General features: G+C 44.3%; 1 protein-coding gene across 1 annotated transcript in view; it reads right to left on the bottom strand.

The window, feature by feature from the left end:
- FAM117B (family with sequence similarity 117 member B) overlaps positions 1–20,260 on the bottom strand; it is a 63,771-nt gene that overhangs the window by 9,115 nt on the left and 34,396 nt on the right. The window contains exons 6-8 of the mRNA XM_025196663.1: positions 17,931–18,071; positions 15,238–15,463; positions 10,124–10,244 (exon numbers count right to left, since the gene is read on the bottom strand). Coding sequence (XP_025052448.1) covers positions 10,124–10,244; positions 15,238–15,463; positions 17,931–18,071 — 488 coding nt within the window. The remainder of the gene's footprint in view (positions 1–10,123; positions 10,245–15,237; positions 15,464–17,930; positions 18,072–20,260) is intronic.

Genomic DNA, 20,260 nt, shown 5'->3' on the forward strand with positions numbered 1-20,260 from the left:
AGAGAGGGAAGGGGAGTGGGTAGAGTCACTGGGCACTCTGATTTCCCCATTTATGTGGAGAGCAGGAAACAGGCAGCAGACCCAAGGGATCTTGGATCTCACTCTGATATGCCACAATAAAATACTGAGAGATTCCCCAGTATACACAGGGAAGTCACCCCCTTCTGCACTCAACTTAGCTTGAAAAAGGATACTGTGTTATCCAAAAGCTTGGTGGAAACATCAACCCACCTCCAAGTTGGTCTAATAAGAGATATCAATCCAAACGAAAACACTGTCTATCATATACCATTACCTGCTTTTAGACAGACATCAATTTGACATCAATTCTAGAAACACACAAAAGCCCAAGGCAGAATACTTTACACTCCCTGGACATTCCACCACTGACCTCAGAGTGGTTGTCCTTAAATAAAACTTTAAAGCCCAACTTGAATGTGAAATTGCGGAAAAGAAATTACCGCAGACAGGACCGTGTAAAACCATCTCAGAGACTATAGTTAGTCTAGTTACATGGACTAGCTGTTAACTTCAGATGTTTGTCCTTATGCCGCCCCAGTGTGGTAACTGCCTTGTTTATGCCTACTGGATCTATTCAAACCACTTTTTGCTTCTCTCAACAGTGCCCCCTCCTCCAGTCCCTTTCCTTTATACTTAAGTTCTTTTCTACTAAAAACCCTTTCTTTCTGCAAGACCATTCATAGCATCTGCGGAGTAGGCTGCTCATGCCTCTCTGAACCAGTCTCTAAGATGCCACCTTGTCCTACCTTTACATGATTTCAGACTAAAAAGGCACTTGTAACAGTACCAATATAACCTGTGCTCATGACCATAACTGACTTTCAGACTCTATGTTGAGCTTCAGATCTTGTATCATAGTCTAGTGTTTATATTTAGACAAAACAGCACTAAATCAGGTATCTGTCTCTAAAGAGGGATTTTCCTATGCCTTCTTGCACTACTATAAAATATGGGCATTTCAATAAAGTGTCATCTGCTTCACTGAGGAAATCTCCAACTGTGCAGGACCAGTCCAAAGGTTATCAAAGTCAATGAAACAAAAGGCTTCCACAGACTCCACTGGATTCTACATCACTCCTTTTCCTGTAGGCACATGAATTTTTCTTGGGCAGAAGTAGTCCAGGTGCTGCCTAAACTTGATTATACTTGGAGGAGGAGATTACAGTCCACAGTAATATAACTGAAGAACAAGCCTGCTTATACCCATGCAATTTTGCTGATGACTTAACACCCATCTGAGATGTTCCCATCACCATGTAAGTTAACAATATTGTCACATTCTAAACAAATTTTAATTAGCTGTTGTATATTTACTCTGTAAGAGTTCCAGTAAGCCTCAAGATGAAAAGGGCATGTATTTTTACACAAGTTATGAAATGCGACAGAAAAAAATCTAAGAGAAATTAAACTCTAAGTTAGATTCTCATTTTTGTAGAAAAAGACGTACGTACATAGAACCAGTTTTACTAACCTTCTGGTGCCAAGAAGCATCACAATACATCTTTTACACCATTTTATTAGGGTTTAACATTTCCTGATGGGAACAATGATTGCTATATCATATTACTTGACCATTTAAAACATCAGTAAGCATACCAAATAATATATTCATTTTTAAAGTAATTTACAGAGTACTCACACTCCCTAAGAAAGGGAAGATTGTTCAGTCAACTGCCAAGAAATCAAAATAGCAAATGTTGCACACACCCTCATTTGCATACACAAGACAGAGTATTGTGTGTGCAGATACCTGCTACAAGGGTATGCTATTATTTTATTTGTATACACAGACTTATTTTCCATGGCAGAGTGTAGATTACCTCACATATGTTTTTCTCCTACTTCCCATGTAGCAGAAGACAACTTCACTTTCCTAAATACTTGAGTCTCAATGTTTTCTTCCAACTTAAACAATTAGCTCAGTCATTAAAACCATAAGTACTAACAAAGAAGCAATCAATCTTTAGAAAATCCAGGCTCCTGAAGCCAACTTATTACATTAGTAACCAAGTCCTCAGTGGAATCAGCTGTACCAACTCTAATTTAATATGAACAACACTAAATATCTCTGCCTCAAAGCACCTTTTACAATTTATTACAATCAGTCAAAGTGTTGGAAATTCTATAAATTACAGATTGCCAGCACCAAAGGGCTAATATCCCAAGATTTAAAGAAAATAAACCTGCAACTTATGGTACTAGAACTTCTATGCATCTGGACAATCTTGATACAAATATTCTCTTCTGAGCTAAGGCGCTTTCGAAGTTACAGTAAAGTACCAAATGCAAAAGATATACAATCATGTGTCAGTTGATCAGGGCTAAGAAACAGTGGTAGAGAAAAGGTTAAAATTAATCTTAGATTTAAAAATTCTTCTTAGTCAATGAAGTTACAAGACAGAGGAAATTGGTGCATTTATTATACATCTGGTCAAAAGTTTTCAGATTTTGTCAAATGACATTATTGTTCATCTGTATCCCTCTTTTTTAAAATTGAGTGTAGTCACTATATGAAAGACATTTAAGGTTTAATTAAATGTAGTGGGTTGGATAGCATTGTTGCATGTAAAAAAAAACATTCTAAATACCTCATTCTCATCAGTTATTTTAGAAAGAGCTGGTCTCATCCTTTCAATCTTTTTAGCAGTGTCATACATATGAACATAGAAATAACAGGTACAAAAACAAAGACAGCAATACATCCTGAACCTGTAGAAAGACAGACTTGAGCTAGTGTGCTCTTATGATTATCAGGACCTTTCCTAGAAAGAGACTGTGGCTTGTGAAACTACAGTATATCATTCAATCACTTTTTTCTTTGAGATAAGTTCAAATGTATTATAAAGAAGTGAACGGATTGTGTGTGTGTGTGTACATGTATGTACGTGTACACACGCGCACACAGACACACACCTGCTTTGAAAAACTGTTTAATAAACAATCCTCTCGATAAAACCCTCTTTATAAGCATGACTTAAATTATGAATAATCTATCTGATTTCCTAAGGGGCTGGGCCTTTTCAAGGTACAAAAAATCCTCTTTATACTGGAAGAATGGAAGGGAAACACTCTTGAGTGAGAATAAGGTTTAGGAGAAGACAAAAAGGGAAGGTAGAAATACAGTGAGATCAGGCTAATTAGACACTGAGAAAATTCATCACTATTAGTAAGTGCACTGAATGTTCACAAAAAACAATTCTGGCTAATTCGTTACCTGTTCAAGTGTCATTTTGAAATGTACATAGATACTAAACCACAATGGAATTTACTCTAGATAATTAGTCATCTTAAAAGATATTATCTGTCATAACCCAAAGGTATGATTTTGTGTATGCTTCGGCACTAGAATTATCCCTGCCAAATTACAGCTTCGTTGCACGGTGGAGTTTTCTGCTGCAGAGGAGAACCCCGGTGCAAGGAAGAATTTCCCGCCAATTTGTGGCTTCCTTTGCAGAGTGCATTGCTCAAGTTGCAAGAGAAATGCACGGTGCAAAGGAGTTCCCGCCACCCGCATGCAAATTGGTTCCCCGCTATTGGCTAGTTCTAAATTATTCCCACGTGGTGGCTAACGATTGGCCTGTTACCCGTATAAGAGGCTTGAGCGGTTTCCGCCCAAGCCGAAGAGGATTCCACATTCATCTCGTGGGGACTCTGGGTACACGGCAGGGTAATAGAGACCCTGTGTGAGATTCAGAGGAGTTTGGCGACCTGATCCATTGCCCACCTCTTCCCGTCTTCGAGCGATAATTTTATAAGACGTATTTACGAAGTTCCTATTTCGGTGGCGCACTTGTCCAGGGCATCCGGAGCTCTGTTTCCGTGGAGCCTAGCAAACTCCACGTGACCGTTCGTGTTGTTTTTGTCTGTAACCGCAACTCAAGCAAGTTTTCCAGCCTGCACCGCAACCATCTCCGGTGTAAGTAAACAATCTTTAAATCTACCGCTACGAGTCTGTGCCTAATTCTAGCTTGACGCGCGCCCTCTCCAACCCCGCGTGCCCGGGCTGCTGGCCACAGCCCGCGCAGAGCACAAAAAAGGGCCCGGCTCGCGCCCAGCCCGCACATTATCCATAGTACCTCTCAAAGCAGATAATTATTACAAAACATTGGATACTCTTCAGCTTATCTTGGCTCAACACAACAAAAAAAAAAAAAATCAACCATTTCATTAGGCAAAATTATCTTCTAGTATGATAAGTACAAGAGTGCAAAATAAAAGGTTGGGTTTCTTTGGGTGGTTTTTTTTATTTTAATTAATTAATTAATTTATTTATTTGACTTATTTTACTCCCTCATGTAATTCTTGCCTTGACTTATTTGCCATTGGATCATGTCTCATTCTGTCAAGAACCATGTGCAAGTTGACATGCAGCTGCTTGCTTCTCCATGAATAAAAAAAGTCACACACAGGCATCTTCTATGAAAATGGCTTTTCCAGCATATTTTTCAAGCCTTTTGGTAACCAGCCAGTGACAATGGGAGCAGGGAGTTGTCTGGAAACTCTTGGTCATAAATTGCCAAGAAGGCAGTTACAAGAAGGCCATCTAGCACTTGGATGAGGGAGGAGTGCGATTCAGCAATGATAATTGTGACTAAGCAGCTCTCTTCAAGATCTGCTCTGTTCAGCCTACATAGGGAGGGGGCTAGAAAAGGTTCCCTAAACAGAGTCTACCTACCCTTTTCCTGACTGGATAACCATGTCCAGTGGGATCACTTTTACTGTGGTTGAAATCAATGAAAATACACAATCTGGGACCTAGAACATGAGGACCCCCACGGATAATCCTAATAGTCTATGCCCAGAGCACCACGCCACCATCATGGTTTAATAACTTAGGCGACACAGTATTGATGTACTGTCAAACAATTTTGGCTAATTCATTACCTGTTCAAATGTCATTTTGAAATGTACATAAATACTAAAACACAATGGAATTTGTTCTGGATAATTAGTCATCTTTATGCTGCTGCTGACAAAACCAAGGAGGAATTCTATGCCAACCTTGACCCAGTCCTCTCTGATGTTCCAGAGGGAGACAGACTTATTCTGCTTGGTGATTTCAATACCAAAGTTGGAAAGGACTTGAACTTCTGGAGCGGAGCCACCAGCAAGGTAAGAGCGGGAAAGGTCTACTCTAATAACATCCTTCTGTTGACCAAACGCGGGGAACATGGACTCATCCATCAGCCACACCCTGGTCTGCTAGAAAAATAGGCACAAGACATCATGGCAACACCCACGATTTAACCATGGGCACTTGATTAACTAAGTCATTTTAATGCCCAGGATCACAAAGGTGTCCCATCATCTGACCTATGCTAGAACCTGATGATTGCTGGACTGATCATCAACTCATTTGCTTGGTTATGTCACTCAAACCAGCTCCCAAATGACAGCTGTGGCAGATGCAATGCTGATGAAAAATCACCAATGAAGGACTCAAGGCCCCAATCAAACGAGACCTCTTTCACCAATGCCTCAGTGAAAAACTGGCAAATTAATCAACAATGGGAGAAAGTTGGCAGTGCTTGTGGTGCCTTCAAGTCCATAGTCATCAGCCTGTAAAGAGACACTTGGATTCTCTATCACAAAAGATAGGTTTGAAGAGAATGACCAGAAGATCCAAGAGTTGATCGACTGCAAGTGCAAGGCCTTTTGCCCTTGGCAGAATGACATGCATTCCAAGCAAAAGAAACTAAATCATCAACAAGCCAAAGAAGAGGTCCAAAGGAGGACCCACAATATGAAGAACAGATGGTAGGAAAACACGGCAAAGGAGATTTAACATCTCACTGACATTCACAATATGCAGTTTTTTCATGCCTCCAAAGCCAGCTATGGTCTGAGCACTTGGGGACCAACCCACTTGAGACCCAAGGATGAAAAAGACCTGAAATAGGAAAGGGGAGCCATCAACACCTGTTGGAAAGAGGATTTTGAAGAACTTCTCAACCAAAGCTCTGTGTCTGATGAGTGTTCTCAATTCCATCCTGCAACATCCAGTCAGAGATGATCTTGGAATCCCCCCAACCCCTGATGGGCTGAGGGAAGCCATCATGACAAGACATCTGAAGCAGATGGAATCCCCATCAAAATCTTCAAGCAGTGGGAGGAGGAGGAGCTTACATCACAGTTCTGTGCCCTCATCTTAAGGATCTGGATGATCTTAGGGACACCGTGACTGTGACAACCTTCAAGGAGGGAGACAGGTCCAACAGTGGAAATAAAAGAGGGATTACCTTGCTGTCCACCACAGGAAAGATCATTGTGAGAACCCCCCCTGAACCATCTCCCCTTCTTCCACTTGCTGAAGAGCTCCTCCTGGAATCTCAGTGTAGGTTTGGGCACAGGTGGGCAAAACATGGTCTGTGGGCTAGATTCAGCCCACCAGGCAATTTCATCCGACCTGCGGGCACCCACAACTAATTGTACCCTGCCCAGCCCGCATGCCTCTCTCCCACCCTTCTGCATGGAAGGGCCTGGCTCAGCCAAAATGCAGCTTCCACAAAGGGCTGCTGCTGCTACTCCTGCAGCCACTGGGGGACCTGCTCAGCTTCCCCTGTATCCTGTGGCTCCTCTTAGTCTCCCTGCTGCAGCGCTCACTCCAGGCAGGAGGTAGGAAAGCAACAGGGTTGCAGTAGCTGCAGCTGGGCAGGAGTGCAGATTGTGGGGCTGGGGTTAGTGGGAGTGCAGAGCTCACGCCCAGGGGGGCCGTGGGAGTGAAGGAGAGTAGGGAGGTATGGGGACCTCCCCAAACTTCCTCTCCCTTCCCCCCATGGCACACAGCCCCTTCCACTGATGGTAGCAGCAGCAGGAAATTGTGGCCCATGCAGGCGCTGCCACTCTGGCCAGCACTGCACGTAGCAGCAAGGAGCAAAGTCAGGCTGGCACACCTCTACTGTGTGGGACTTCCCATAGCACACATGCAACTCCCAGCACTAGCACACCACCAGGGGTAAAAGCCCCACATGATAGAGCTGGCTGCCTTCCCTGCCCCCTCCGAAGCAGGTCCTGGAACTCTGCCAGGAAGCAGGGGGCAAGGCTCCCGGAGCTCCACTTGCAGTAAAGTCCAGGGACATGATCGGCAGGGGGTAGGGAAGGCAGCCAGCTCCATTGCGCAGGGCTTCCTCCCAGTGGTGCGTGAGTGCCATTAGTTGCACATGTGCCGCAGGAAATCCCATGCGAGAGGTGGGCCAGCCTCGCTGCATTCCTTGCTGCCCCATGCAGCACTGCCCAGAGCTGTGCGCTGCTGAGCGGTAGCAACTACAAAAGTCATGAGTGCCCCGAGCACCTGCTACTGCTGCCAGCAGCAGGGGCTGCATGCCATGGAGGGGGAGTGTGTGGGGGGGTTCCCATATCCCCACAAACCCCATACCCACGCCACATATACATCCCTCAACATACCCTATGCCCCGCCACAGCCACACCTCACAAACCCCACCCCCCCATATGCACACATATCCCTCCCAACCACACCCCACACCTCCCCACACAGTATACAAGAGTAAGACTACTTTTGAGTTATTATGCAATCATCTCTATATACAGGATGCAAACAAATGACAAAAGTATTTTTTGTATTAACATTTAAATGTTATAGGAGGTGTTTGACTTTTAATATATGATTTGTTTTTTTTCTGGTTCCAAGATAGCAACCCTCCCCTCCCAAAAGGAGTACTTCCAGGGGTAAGAGGAGGGACTTCAGGTGGCAAAGGCCAGGGTCCTAAGATGGCAACCACAGGGTGGGGCACCTGTCAAGGGGCAGGGCTATCCTTGCGGTCCTCGACAGCTCACCAAAACTCATTAAGTGGCCCTCCAGCTGAAATAATTGGCCACCCCTGATTTAGGGCATCAAGTGACACAACTGATATGATATTTACTGCTCATCAGCTGCAGAAAAAAAGCCAGAAACAACATAAAACCTCTCTACATAGCCTACTTTGACCTCACAAAAGCCACAGACTATCAACCAAGAAATGCTGTGGAGGATCTTCCTGAAGTATGGATGTCCACAGAAATTTATCACCATTTTTTGCCTGCTCTATGATGGTATGTGAGCAGTGTTTCTCAACATGGATCTATCACAGATCCCTTTGAAGTTAAGACAGGAATTAAGCAAGGCTGCATCATCACTCCACCACTCTTCTCAGCATCCCTTACTGCAATGCTACAACTGACCACCAACAAGCTTCCAGCTGCAGTGGAGCTAAACTACCGAATGGATGGTAAACTGTTTAATTTCAGCTGACTCCAAGTCAATAACAAGACCACCCTGAACTCAATTATCGAGCTCCAGTATAGTGATGATGCTGTAGTGTATGCTTGCTTGGAAGCAGACCTTTGGGCCATCATCGACAGCTTTACTGAGTCCTACAAGAAAAAGAGTGTTACAGGGTGCCATTACTACGCCAGTCGAACATTGGCCCGCCTACCTGTCTCGAGGAGTCTGCTGCGTCTTTCCTGCCACAACTTGCTGTTTAATAAGCATGCCGTAAATATGCGGGAGGCTGCCCTTTTAATGCCCTGATGCCTGGGGCATTATACATGGCTCCAACCTGCCCTACACTGTGGCCCACATATGGCATCGCAAATTGGTAACAGCCCTGGCCCAAGGCCGGGCTAAACTTTGCCTCTGCTGGGCCTCTAGCATTTTACTCTCGTACTCTGCCCCCTCTCACTCGGCCTCATTCACACTGCCCGCTCTCACTGGGCCACTCCCAACCCGCCATGGATCCGTGCAGCCCCTTCGAATCCCCCTTGCACCCTTCTCTACACAGTCCTTCAGGTTTTCCTACTTCCACTCTGGCCGGCCCACACGCAGCCCTTCAAGACCCTGTGACCGCCGGCCTTATACCTCACACTGTGCTGAACTCAGCCACTAGCCCCTCTCTGGGCAACTTGCTCATGTCATCACTTGTGGGGGCTGGTCCATGTGTAGCCCGTCAGGTTTCCCAAGCAACTCTACTCTACACGCCACCTGGTGCAGCCCTTCAGGCCTGTGCAGGCCCTACTCTACACCCCTCATGCACAGCCCTTCAGGCGTCACTGTGCACCCTACTCTGTGCAGGCCTCTCTACACACTCCTGGCTCCTCACCAGGGCACTTTTCTGCCCCCTCACTGAGGCCAACTCTATGCCCCCTCTCTGGGGCTCAAGGTCTTACACCCCACAGGCTCAGGTGTCTGCAGATGTGCTTGGCCCCACTGTCTGTCCCTGCTCTAAAATTACCCACTGGGTAGTGGGAGCTGGGGTTATAAAGCACCCCTACTTGCCTTTCACTGGGGAGGCAACTGTCCTGGCATTTCTGAGGAACTACCCTACCATGGGAAGTCCCACCAGGCCATCCTTCCCCATCAGGGTGTAGTTTTCGGTTATTGCCCCAGGACCAGGAACCTCCTATCATCCCCATAGCTCCTGCCCTTACCTCCATGGATGTTCTGAATAGCTGCTCAGCTGGGTGGTGTTCTTCCGGCTGCCAGCAGCAGACTGCTGGTTCAGCCCTAAGGGCCCGAGTTAAAATGGAGGCTGCTCAGCCCCACTCCTCCAATCATACAGCCCTCCTGTGGTCATGTGGGAGTGACAGAAACGTATCACAGACCATATCAAGAATCCAGAGCCACCCACCCTGCATGGAAACATGTGTCCCAACTGCAACAGTCTGTGGATCCCAGATCAGCCTTATCAGTAATCTTTGGACCCAACAATAAAGCAATCATGGAAGACAATCATCCTCAACTGTGACAGATTACCGATGAATCATGTAATTCTTATATAGCATGCATTCTGATGTTTTGTATTAGAAACTTTACATTAACCATTTATCTATATAATTTTCCAATTCTCATATAGCAAGTCAGAGTGTATAATTTATACTTGGAACTTTTGTATTTTTTTCATTATAAACATCAAAAAATCATTTTTTAGTGTATCCTTATGGCATGCAAAATCTCTCTCAAGAAAAGTTGAAAAGGACTAACTACTAATATTTTGTCAGTCAGGTACTTCATTACCCTTTGAAGTGTTTAATTAGCCAGATTTTCCTGTATACTAATTTCAAATCACCCTGTTTATTTTTATTTCTTATCAAATGAAGAGATACTTACAAGCTTTCCTCAAAGACTTTGACCTTCTCGCATCCCTCAGGAGGTTCACGTTTGAACATGTAGCTGTTGTTGGGTTTCGGTGAGGTAGCATATTTGGGTAGGGGAGAATTATTCCCATTCTCTGTTTAAGTGGAGAATCCAGTTAAGACATTAAATTAATGCATATTTCAAAACACTCCTTCTCCTTCTGCCCCCAAAATCTAAATGCTTCATTATCAACATCAGGAAGTTAAATGAAGTGTTTTCCCCCTCCCTCCCACCTTACACCTGCTCCTCTTAAAACCAGCTGCCCCACCTCATATCTCGTAAAATCATTTTCCCTTAAAACATTTTCAGAACCCAAGCGAATGTCCCATTCCTTTACACCTCCATTTTACGGCCCCACATCTGAAGTGTACAGTTGCTTCTCATCTTGCAACCAAGTTAACTAGTTAAGACTCTTGGAACCTGTCAACAGTGAACCTTAAAATCAAAGCAGGTTGCTTTTGAATTGCATTAGAAGAGGGGTCAGCAACACATGGCCTGTGCAGAGCCACTGGATCTGTCCCACAGAGCTAGAAGGCTTTACTTCTGCATGCACCCGTGCTACGGCTTGGCTGGGAGGAGCCATACTGGGGCTAGGCAACCACACTCACATTGCTGCTATTTCTCCCTACCCTGTTCCCTGGCTGCATGGGAATAGCTTCTAGCTGGGAGGGAACCGAGCCAGGGCTTGACAGCTTCCAGCTGGCCCCATACTACAGCCAAGTGGCAACAGTGCACACATCTTCTAGGTGCCCAGACCCAATACAGCTTCCCACAATCCAGAATCCAAACCTGCACTGTAGCTGGGGAGCAGGAGGCTACGGAGAAATGGTGGCAGCAATGCAGACACAGCTTCCAGCTGCCCGGCTCTGGCTCAGCTCCCCACCAACTGAAAACTTCACTCACACCCCAGCTGGGGAGCGAGGCCTGGGAAAAACAGGGCTGGCACAGCTCCCAGCTGCCTGGCCCCAGCATGGGTATAGGCAAACCCCCATGTCACTGACATGCCACCAAAGCTACCCAGCCTGTGCCAGACTGTTGTTTCAGCCTATGGCTTGAAAAGGCTGCCAGCCGCTGCATTAGAATGAGTAAATATCATGCTTTTTAATTGCACTTTTCATCCATAGATCTGAAAAATGGTTTGAGAAGGTGGGTAAATATCAGCAACCCCACTTTTAAAGTACAGAGAACTCAAATTCTATAAGGATAAGTATCTTGTCTAAGATTACACAGTAAATCAATGACAGAGCCAGGAAGGAAACAGTAGTGCTTGATATCCTTCAAGAGTTGCCTACATACATTCTACTGTGGGATGTGTAGACACTTCCACCATTTGGAACTTCAGACATGTTTGCCCTAGCAGTTGCCATACAGCATGCATGTTTGCATAATCACATAATCCCACAACGTCAGCCACTCCAAAGGTAGATGGGAAAGATAATAAGCAGAATATATATAAGCACATGGGAACTCCAGTTAGTTATCAATATGTGATTTCTCCTTTGCCTTTGACTACTTGTCCATGTGCATGTTCCATTGTGAGCAATCCCAAAGCAACGCCCACTTCATGGGGAGATAGGTCTCAGAGCATTACGTTAATGGATACTAACCTAGAGTTATCTGGTTACAGATGGAACAGTACCAGAGATGAATCTTCTGTCTGCCTGTGATGGAGGGAGGAAATAAGAAGAAAAAGTCTTGCATTTCTTTGTTTGTTGAAGTAAGTCAGAGCTGTCCAAATGGCTAGTGCCCCAGTTACAAAGACTAAATAATGGTGGCTAGTGCAACTGGAGTTTGAGCATGAAGTTGAAGGAGCTTATGTTTACAAAGTCCAAGATAGGATATTATCCTCCCTTTCTTTCTAGGGTCAAGAACTGCAGTAAAATTGTCTCTGCTGTGTTAGGGAAATACTACCGAGGCTAGCTGGAGCCTCCTGAGCCTAGCTGGCAGGAGACTTAGCTTTCAAAACAAAATCATCATAAGAAAGGTCCTCCCTTAAAGGGACATGGGCATAACCACTGTGTTGAACCCAATGGTGTAATAAGCTCTAGCAGTATTTAAGACCCATTGGTTTATTGGGATGTGGGTCCATAACTGCTAGAAAAGGGGCAAAGGACTGTCAAATGGAAAAGGAGGAGTGATGGATCCACAGGTAGAAGAATGCATCTTTCAACCATCCTGAAGATTCTGCTCATTTCCCAAGGGATGCAGATTAAAGGGGGCTGCAGTAGAAGACTACTTCCTCTTGTGATTATGCTGGCACATCCTTGGGTCCTCTGAAGTATAGTATGTGAAGAATGAAGCAGGATATGACTGCTGAGTCTACCTCTGGCTAGGGGCGTGGTTGGTATTTATGCTTTCTTTGAGGGCATGCAAAAACTTTTTCTGGTTTAGGGCTGATAGGGGAAGGTTGTCTACCTCCCCTACAAACACCAGAGCTCAGAAGGCAAGAGGAGTATCTTGTGACCACAGATATGACCACAGTCCAAAAAGAGGTATAAAAAGCAGCCTGAATAGAAGTTCCAGTCACAAAGTATCCTTTCACAAGTAGGGCAGTGACTGCTGCCCCCATGTTTTGTAAAAGATCTGTGGTAAAGGATAGTAGGCACCAGCAGGCCAACAGTGCTTGGTAGCTGGCAACTGAACTGCACGCTACCAGAGGAATACTGCTTTCTCTTCAGGAATTCAGCCTCTTTGGCTCCTTGTCTTTTTGGGGTGTTATGGAACTCATACATACCTTTCATTGGTCATAGCAGCCACCAGAAAGGAAGGTGTAGGCAAGTACAGAAAGACGGCACTCCTAGTAAGAACTAGATAATGTCTGTCAATCTTTCCACATGTGCTGGCAAGAAAGGCATCTTTTTTTTTTTTTTTTTTTTTTTGAAATCTTGCCTCAGCAATAAGAAGAACTAACTTAACTGGGTGCATGCAGATAATTACAGGATACCTTATCTTAGTGTCAAGATCTGTCCCTGGAATCACCCCTACCAAGTGGAAAACCTTGGGTAAGATAGGCACGCAGGAAAAAGGCAATGAGACCACAAAGCTGGAAGTCAGGGGACATAAGGAGGCAGCTCAGAGGTCCAGTGCTTCTCCCCAGGTGTTTCATGGCCTTGGAAGAGAGATGTAAATGTACTTGGAAGCTCTCTCTGCTCTTGTAACCACAACATCCTGAGTTAGTCAAAGAAAAATGGACAGCTGAAAAGACCTCAACTGATGGTGTTAAAAGGCCCTCAACTGATTAGAATCAGAAAGTGCAGGCCTGAAGGATCTACAGTTGATATCATCCTTGCAGAAATTCAAGTTCTGGGTGGATTTTTATGTCATTCACAGTCATGAAACAGTGGCACTGCCAGAGATACTGGGATGGGTGGACTGAACAAAGCAGGAACCTACTAAGAGGCACAATTTCTTTATGGAGCAGCCAGCACTGATGCCACTGTGGAATTTGATGTTGAAGTGCCAGACATATGACACACAGCTGAAAAAGAAACTGTAGAGCACAGCATCTCAGATGCTTATCCTTGTGCTTCTTAAGTATGAAAAAGGTTGACTCTGGAACAAGTGCATGGTCTTGGATGCTGCCAAGCTTCATTGGGATCCATGTAGGACTGCAAAGTCTGAGACAGATGACAGACTTTAACTCTGGAGATGGGTAATTCTCACTTCAATCATTCCTGCATCTACACTCACTTGAAGACTTCTCTGCCACCAATGATAAGAGAAGAAACTCATACTTATGGGAGGTCTATACCCACCTGAGTTTTTCCTTCCAGGACCAGCAGCTAACCCCAAAGGTAAACCTGAAGCTTGGCCTCATCCATCTTCCCTGACTAGGTAAGTGAACAACTTACAAATAGCACACTCCATGGGGATATGAATCTCCCTTAGGCAAAAAAAGGGTATTTGGCATCCCCATCCATGGGGAAAATTAAAGGAGGGACACAGTTTAAAAAACAGGACATGGAGGAAGCTGTTTTGACAGTCAAAGAGGAGGCCAGGAAGAAGTAAGAGGGAAACAAGAGTTTCACCTGGCTGCAGGAGCCTCAGATTTCTTCACTAATGATAAGCACTTAGCCCTGTTTCTCTGAAGTCAGGCAGAAAGTAGGGCAGTGTCATCTTAGGCACCTATACATGAACGCAGAGGCTGGTCTGATGCACTGGAATCCAGCGCATAGGAGTAGACTCGACTGAGTCTGCTGGAGTGTGGCAATTACTGTGCTCCAGCAGCTTTTTGTGTCTTGTGTATCAGCATCCCCGCACTTTAAAAATAGTGGTGGTGGTACTTGAATTAAAGCTCAAACGAGCTTTAGTTCAAGTACCCCCACTGCCATTTTTAAGTGCGGAGCCGTTGATACATGAGACACAGGAGGCTACAGGAGTGCACCAAAAAAAAAGAGCGCTGTAGAGCGTTTCTCGGAGCCACTCTAATTAAAGCACCGCCTTCCCCACCCCCAGACCATATGTAAAAGCGCCATTAGAAACTAATTGGTTCAGAAAGGCACGAGCTTTTGTAGGCAAAAACCTACTTCATCCTAAGGTGCCACCATACCTTACCTTTTGCTTAATAAAACAGAGATGGGGCAGGGGGAGGAAAGAACGCACTTCAGTACAAAACCAAAAGAAAAGAAAATGGGTTCTAAGAGGAGCTGCTGATCAAACAGATCTCAGTCATGTTCCAGAAACTCCACCTAAAGCAGAGGTGTTAAAAATACGGCCCACAGTGATGATATGCACCACAGTCTCCAGAGGTACAGCATGTCTCAAAAAGGGAAGCTTAGTATGGATTGTTCTTGAACTCTCTAGAAACTAAGTAATGCTGTAAGCTCTATCAGAATTTTCCCTACTGCAGACAATGTTACATGTACATACATACACACACAGAGCATATCTGAACATACTGAGGGACCTGGAAAATAGAAAGATCTCCCTCTTTCCTTCCAGTCACTATACTGAGGGAGGTGATGTATACTACACACAATCCATCCTGAAGAATATCCATCCTGAACACAATGCACTGCAAGGAAGTCCTGAATACTATATGCTTCATATTTAAAATACTATAAAAGCAGAACCCTTTTATGCCACACCTTTGTCTCTGGAGTCAGCAAGAAGGTCATCCGCAGAACATGGGCTCTCCTCACTACCTTCATTCGAGATGGTGAGGAATGAGGTGGGGGACACAGACTGCGAGCGGCTGCTGTTGTTACTGCTCCTATCTGCACCACCAGGTGTTTGGGTATCAATGCTGCGAGTACTACTGCTGCGCTGGACCACTGGAGGAGGAGCACGATGCCCATCTGGAATATCTTGTGGCTGTTATAAACAGAACATATTCATCAGGCCTCTACTTTACATCTTAAGCAGTTTCTTAAATTTTGTCCAGCAGACTATAAACCTGAAGAAAATTAGATACATGTCAGACTCCACCAAAATACTTCAGGAGAGTAGACAATTCCTAAAAGGATAATCTACTAAATAAGAACAGGTCTTTTCTTGTTGCTGTTAAATCAAACTTGCTGAAAACAAATTCATGTAAGAAATTTCTAGAGTTTTGAAGGAAGAGGTGTGGGGGGGACCAGAGAGGTACATTTAAAGCAATTCTCCAACATAAAAGGTAGAAAATGTTTCTTCTTTATTTATTTACTGTACTAATTGTCAAGTTTCTCAATAATTAACATTCTTCTACAACTGCAGAAGTTGAAAACATCCTTTTAAATCTTTCACCTTCCCCCTTCATGCTTCAGGAAAATCTTTAGAGGTGCACCAATTTATACTGGTTGCATATTGTATCAGCACCAATAAAAGGAAAATTAACATGATCTGTTATTGGCTTTTTTTGGCCAGCGTAGCCAATAATGTTCACTGATAAATATAATAAAACTCTGGTGTCACAGGCTAATATTATTCCAAGAGAAGTGGTGCTGGCTCCTACCCTGGGGGTCTTTAAGAGGAGGCTGGACGAACACCACGCCGGGGCTGTTCGACCCCAGTACTCTTTCCTGCCATGGCAGGGGGTCGGACTTGAGGATCTGCTCAGGTCCCTTCCGACCCTACCAACTATGAAACTATAATGTGTTGCCAATAGATCCAGGAAGATGCTCCTCCTTCTCTATTTGGCATTGGTAAGACCACAGCTAGAGTACTGTGTCCAGTTCTAGGCACATTTCAAGAAGCATGTGGATAGGCTTGAGAGAGTACAAAGAAGGGCCACCCATATGATTAGAGGCATGGAGGATAGGCCCTATGAGGAAAGACTCCGGGGAATGGGCCTGTTCAGTCTGAATAAGAGAAGGGCGAGAGGTGACTTGATAGCTGCCTACAAGTACGTCAGGAGTGAGCATCAGGATCTGGGGGAGCAACTTTTCAGGAAGGCACCTCAAGGGAGGACAAAGAACCAATGGACATAAGCTAATAGAAGGTAAATTCAGGCTGGACATAAGAAAAAACTTCTTATCTGAAAGGGTCACCAGAATCTGGAACACACTGCCAGCTGAGACGGTGCAGTCACCATCCTTGGAGGTGTTCAAGATAAGACTGGATAAATACCTTGTTGAGCTCATCTGAGCCCAATAACTTCCTACCCATGATCTTACAGGTTCCTTCCGGTGCTATGATTCTATAACACACCTTCTGGCCAGAGCCCATAAATGCTGTGTGCATGCGCGCAGCTGCATGCATGCACGTGGCCAGGAACTTAGCCGAGCAGTGTGGAGAGCAGCGCCCTGCAGGCAAGTCTGTGGAGGGAAAGGGGTACCGCTGGGGGACAGATTGAGGCCCGAGGGAGGGAGGGAGGCAGGGGAGGGGAGTGGGGCAGGGGGCGCTCCTCCCTCCCTTGGGCCTTGATTTGTACCCCTCACACCCACACCCTTTCTCTCCCCCATGCCCCAGGGTGGTGAATGGGACCTGGGGCCAGGGTGGGGAGTGAAATGGAGCCACAGGTGGCTCATCCAGGGGGCGTGGGGGAAGGGCTCCCCACTGCCTAGCACACCCCTAAGGGGAGGCATCAGGGGGAGCATGTGCCTTCTCAGATTTGTGCAGAGTGGATGCAGGCTGCTGGCTGTGGGCTCAGGGCTCTCCACTTCGCTGCCTTTCCCCCCAGGAGCCCCGCGACAGCCACACACTTCCTGCCTGCCTGACAGCAGAGGGGATGGCGAGTTGTGCCCCACACTGCCAGGCAGCCAGAGGGTGTACAGCTGGTGTGGGGCTCCTGGGACAAAGACAGAAGAGCAGAGAGCACCAAATCTGCAGTGGGCAGTCCGCATGCGCCCTCACCCTGCTCTGCTCCAGTTAAAAGTGTCCCCATGCTTAAAAATGGCGGCAGTGGCGCTTGATCCCCTGGATGAGCTGCCTGCAGCTTCATCCCGCTCCCCACCCTGGCCCCAGGTCCCATTCACTACCCTGCTTGGGCAGCACTCCCTGCCCCAACTCCCTCCCTCACTGTGGGGACCTTGATCTGTGCCCCCAAAACTCCTCCCCCTCCACAGACTTACCTGCATGGAGCTTCTCTCCACGCTGCCCGGCTGCATTCCTGTAAATTGGTTATCGGTATTGAACGATATGACTGTTTAATAATTGGCTATCGGTATTGGCCAAGAAAATCTTTATTGGTGCATCCCTAAAAATCTTTTGTACTGCTTCAGTTGTGGAAGACTGAAGCAGAACCAAATTTCTTTAAAAAAAACAAAAACAAAAAACCCCAAACCCAAAACAACCTCCCCCCCACCAAAAAAATCATAAACCAAACTTATTTTGAAGAAGGTTGGGGACAAGTGATACTCACAATAAGCTGTTCTTCTTTGTCGGTCTCTTTAATTATTATCTCAATCTCCTGGTTTAGGCCCTCTACGCTGTTTCGGAATCGGGAGCCTGCTGATTTGGTGATAGGTATCACAGGGACAAGCGCACTCTTTGGGATGGGAGCCTGGAAAACCATACAGGAAGTGAGAAAATATTGTAGATTTATACCACCAGCTTATAAAATGCTTAAAACTATAACTGATACTATAGTTAAAAGGATAAAAATTTCTGCTGGGAAAAACAAAAACAAACAAAAAAACGTTTAACCTGCCAGAGGTCATTTGTTAATAATAATTATCATCAACTTAAAATAGCTGCATTAAGGCAGACATCTTTTTATATGAAAACCCAGACATTCCAAAATGATTTCATGGCTTATTTGTAATAGGCAAAAAACTAAAGAAACTTCTTTTTTTGAGCCAGTCTAGCCTCAAAAGTCATTACTTGACTCCTATATCCAATCTACCTCTAGGTTCCATGTTGTTTTGCAAAATGGGAAGGCTAAATACAAACATTCAAGATTAAGGAAACCAAAATCCATTTTAATCACAAAAATGTGTATCAAATATATTCCCAAAAGATTTATACTGAGTTATATAAAAATTCCAGTTCCAACTACACTGCACCTACACTATGAAAACATAAAATGCCCATTTAAAGTTTCTTTTCAAACCTCAAAAATTCACATTTTTGGAAGGTTAATGCCTGATTATCTAGCCTTTTCAATTCATTCATGAAGTAATAGTGGAAGAACACTCTTAATAACAACATATGCAGTTTTGATTTTCACTAACAAAAAGCATTTGTAGGTTGAGCAAATGATAGCGAATGTACATTCAAAAGTAATCAGTGTGAATTAAATCTTATAGAAGATTCACTTCTGGTAGCTTGACTTTTCAACAAACATATTACTATTTTATCATCACAATATAAAATTGCAAATTATTGAAAATATAGGGAGATACTTGGCATCTCATAAAAGGCTTATTCTGTACAAATTCAGGACAATTCATGCAAATTTTAGAGACCTGTTAGAAAGTTTTCATAAAAGCAGTTCATTTTACAACAAAGATTTCTGGCAGAATGGGACGGCACCTGATTAAGAGACGAAGGGTAGGCCCCAGCCTAGAGTTTTCTGTGAAGCAAGTTTTAATTTGAACAACAGAAGACAAAGGAAATAGCAAGAAAAACACAATTAAGACACCATGAACTCAAATGAGAACAGACATATAGACTGAGAGAAGAAAAGAATTGATATACATACTATCTTAAAATTCACACTCAGGTAGTTACTGAGGTTAATTAAGAGACTTTTTTGTTTGTATTTTAGAGATAATTTCCAAAATGCAGGCAATCTGCCCCCTCCTCCCCCCAAGTGCCAAGAAAATTCTGTTAATTCTGGTGAAATGTATGTAATTCTAATCAGAACAAGTTCGGACCACCATCTTTGAAAGCAGCCAGACATTTTCCATTACAAGACCTTATTTTCAGTTGTTTATACATTTTGGCACACTTTAATAGTTTGACTGCATTTTTCCATACTGGTTGGTCTGTTCAGACCCAAAGCCTTTAATGTTCCTAGCCTTAGTAGGGCAGAAGACAAACCATGCACATAAGTATTATGTAGTATGGCTAGTAGGCCTGTGCCTTCATATCCTTGAGTGCCAACTTCCCACTAGTAAAGTAGATTTCTGAAGATGCTTTTCCCCAAAACTCTGCCTACCATAAAGAAAAACGCTTTCAGGTGTTGAAATAACATCAGTGTGGGAAAGACTGCTTGAAACAGCAGACTCTTTAGGAGGAAAGCTGGAAAGGTCTTTTCCACACATCAACTACTGAGAACTAATCTTCTTTATGGGCAATGAGCCTGCATAGTTATAGAAAGCTCCCTGGATCTGAATGACTCCCAATATAAAACTGGGCAAATTAAATAATTTATCCTCTCATTCAAACAAAAAGAGGACACTCTTCCCAGAATGTTTAGGAGAAAAATCCCAGAAGTCACCTACTCTGACTACTTCACAAAGAGCCTTCTCCTAGTTTAAATAAGAACATTTCTTAACTCATGTCTCCAATCAATTATTTACATTTTATTTGGGAGATGTGTGCCCTTTCCCCAAAGTTTCTTCCCCTGACAAGTGGCTGTGCTCCAGGCAATCAATGATCTTGTGTAATATTTTTTCTTCCCTGCCCCCTAAAATTTATCAGAATCAGTCAGTAAGAAATTGTCAAATACTGGCATTTTAAGCATATTAATAACCCCAAAACAACGGAAAATGCCAAACTATTGATAGCCATTGTATTACTTTTGAA

Source organism: Alligator sinensis, unplaced genomic scaffold (assembly GCF_000455745.1).
Source record: "Alligator sinensis unplaced genomic scaffold, ASM45574v1 scaffold755_2, whole genome shotgun sequence".
NCBI classification, from domain to species: Eukaryota; Metazoa; Chordata; order Crocodylia; family Alligatoridae; genus Alligator; species Alligator sinensis.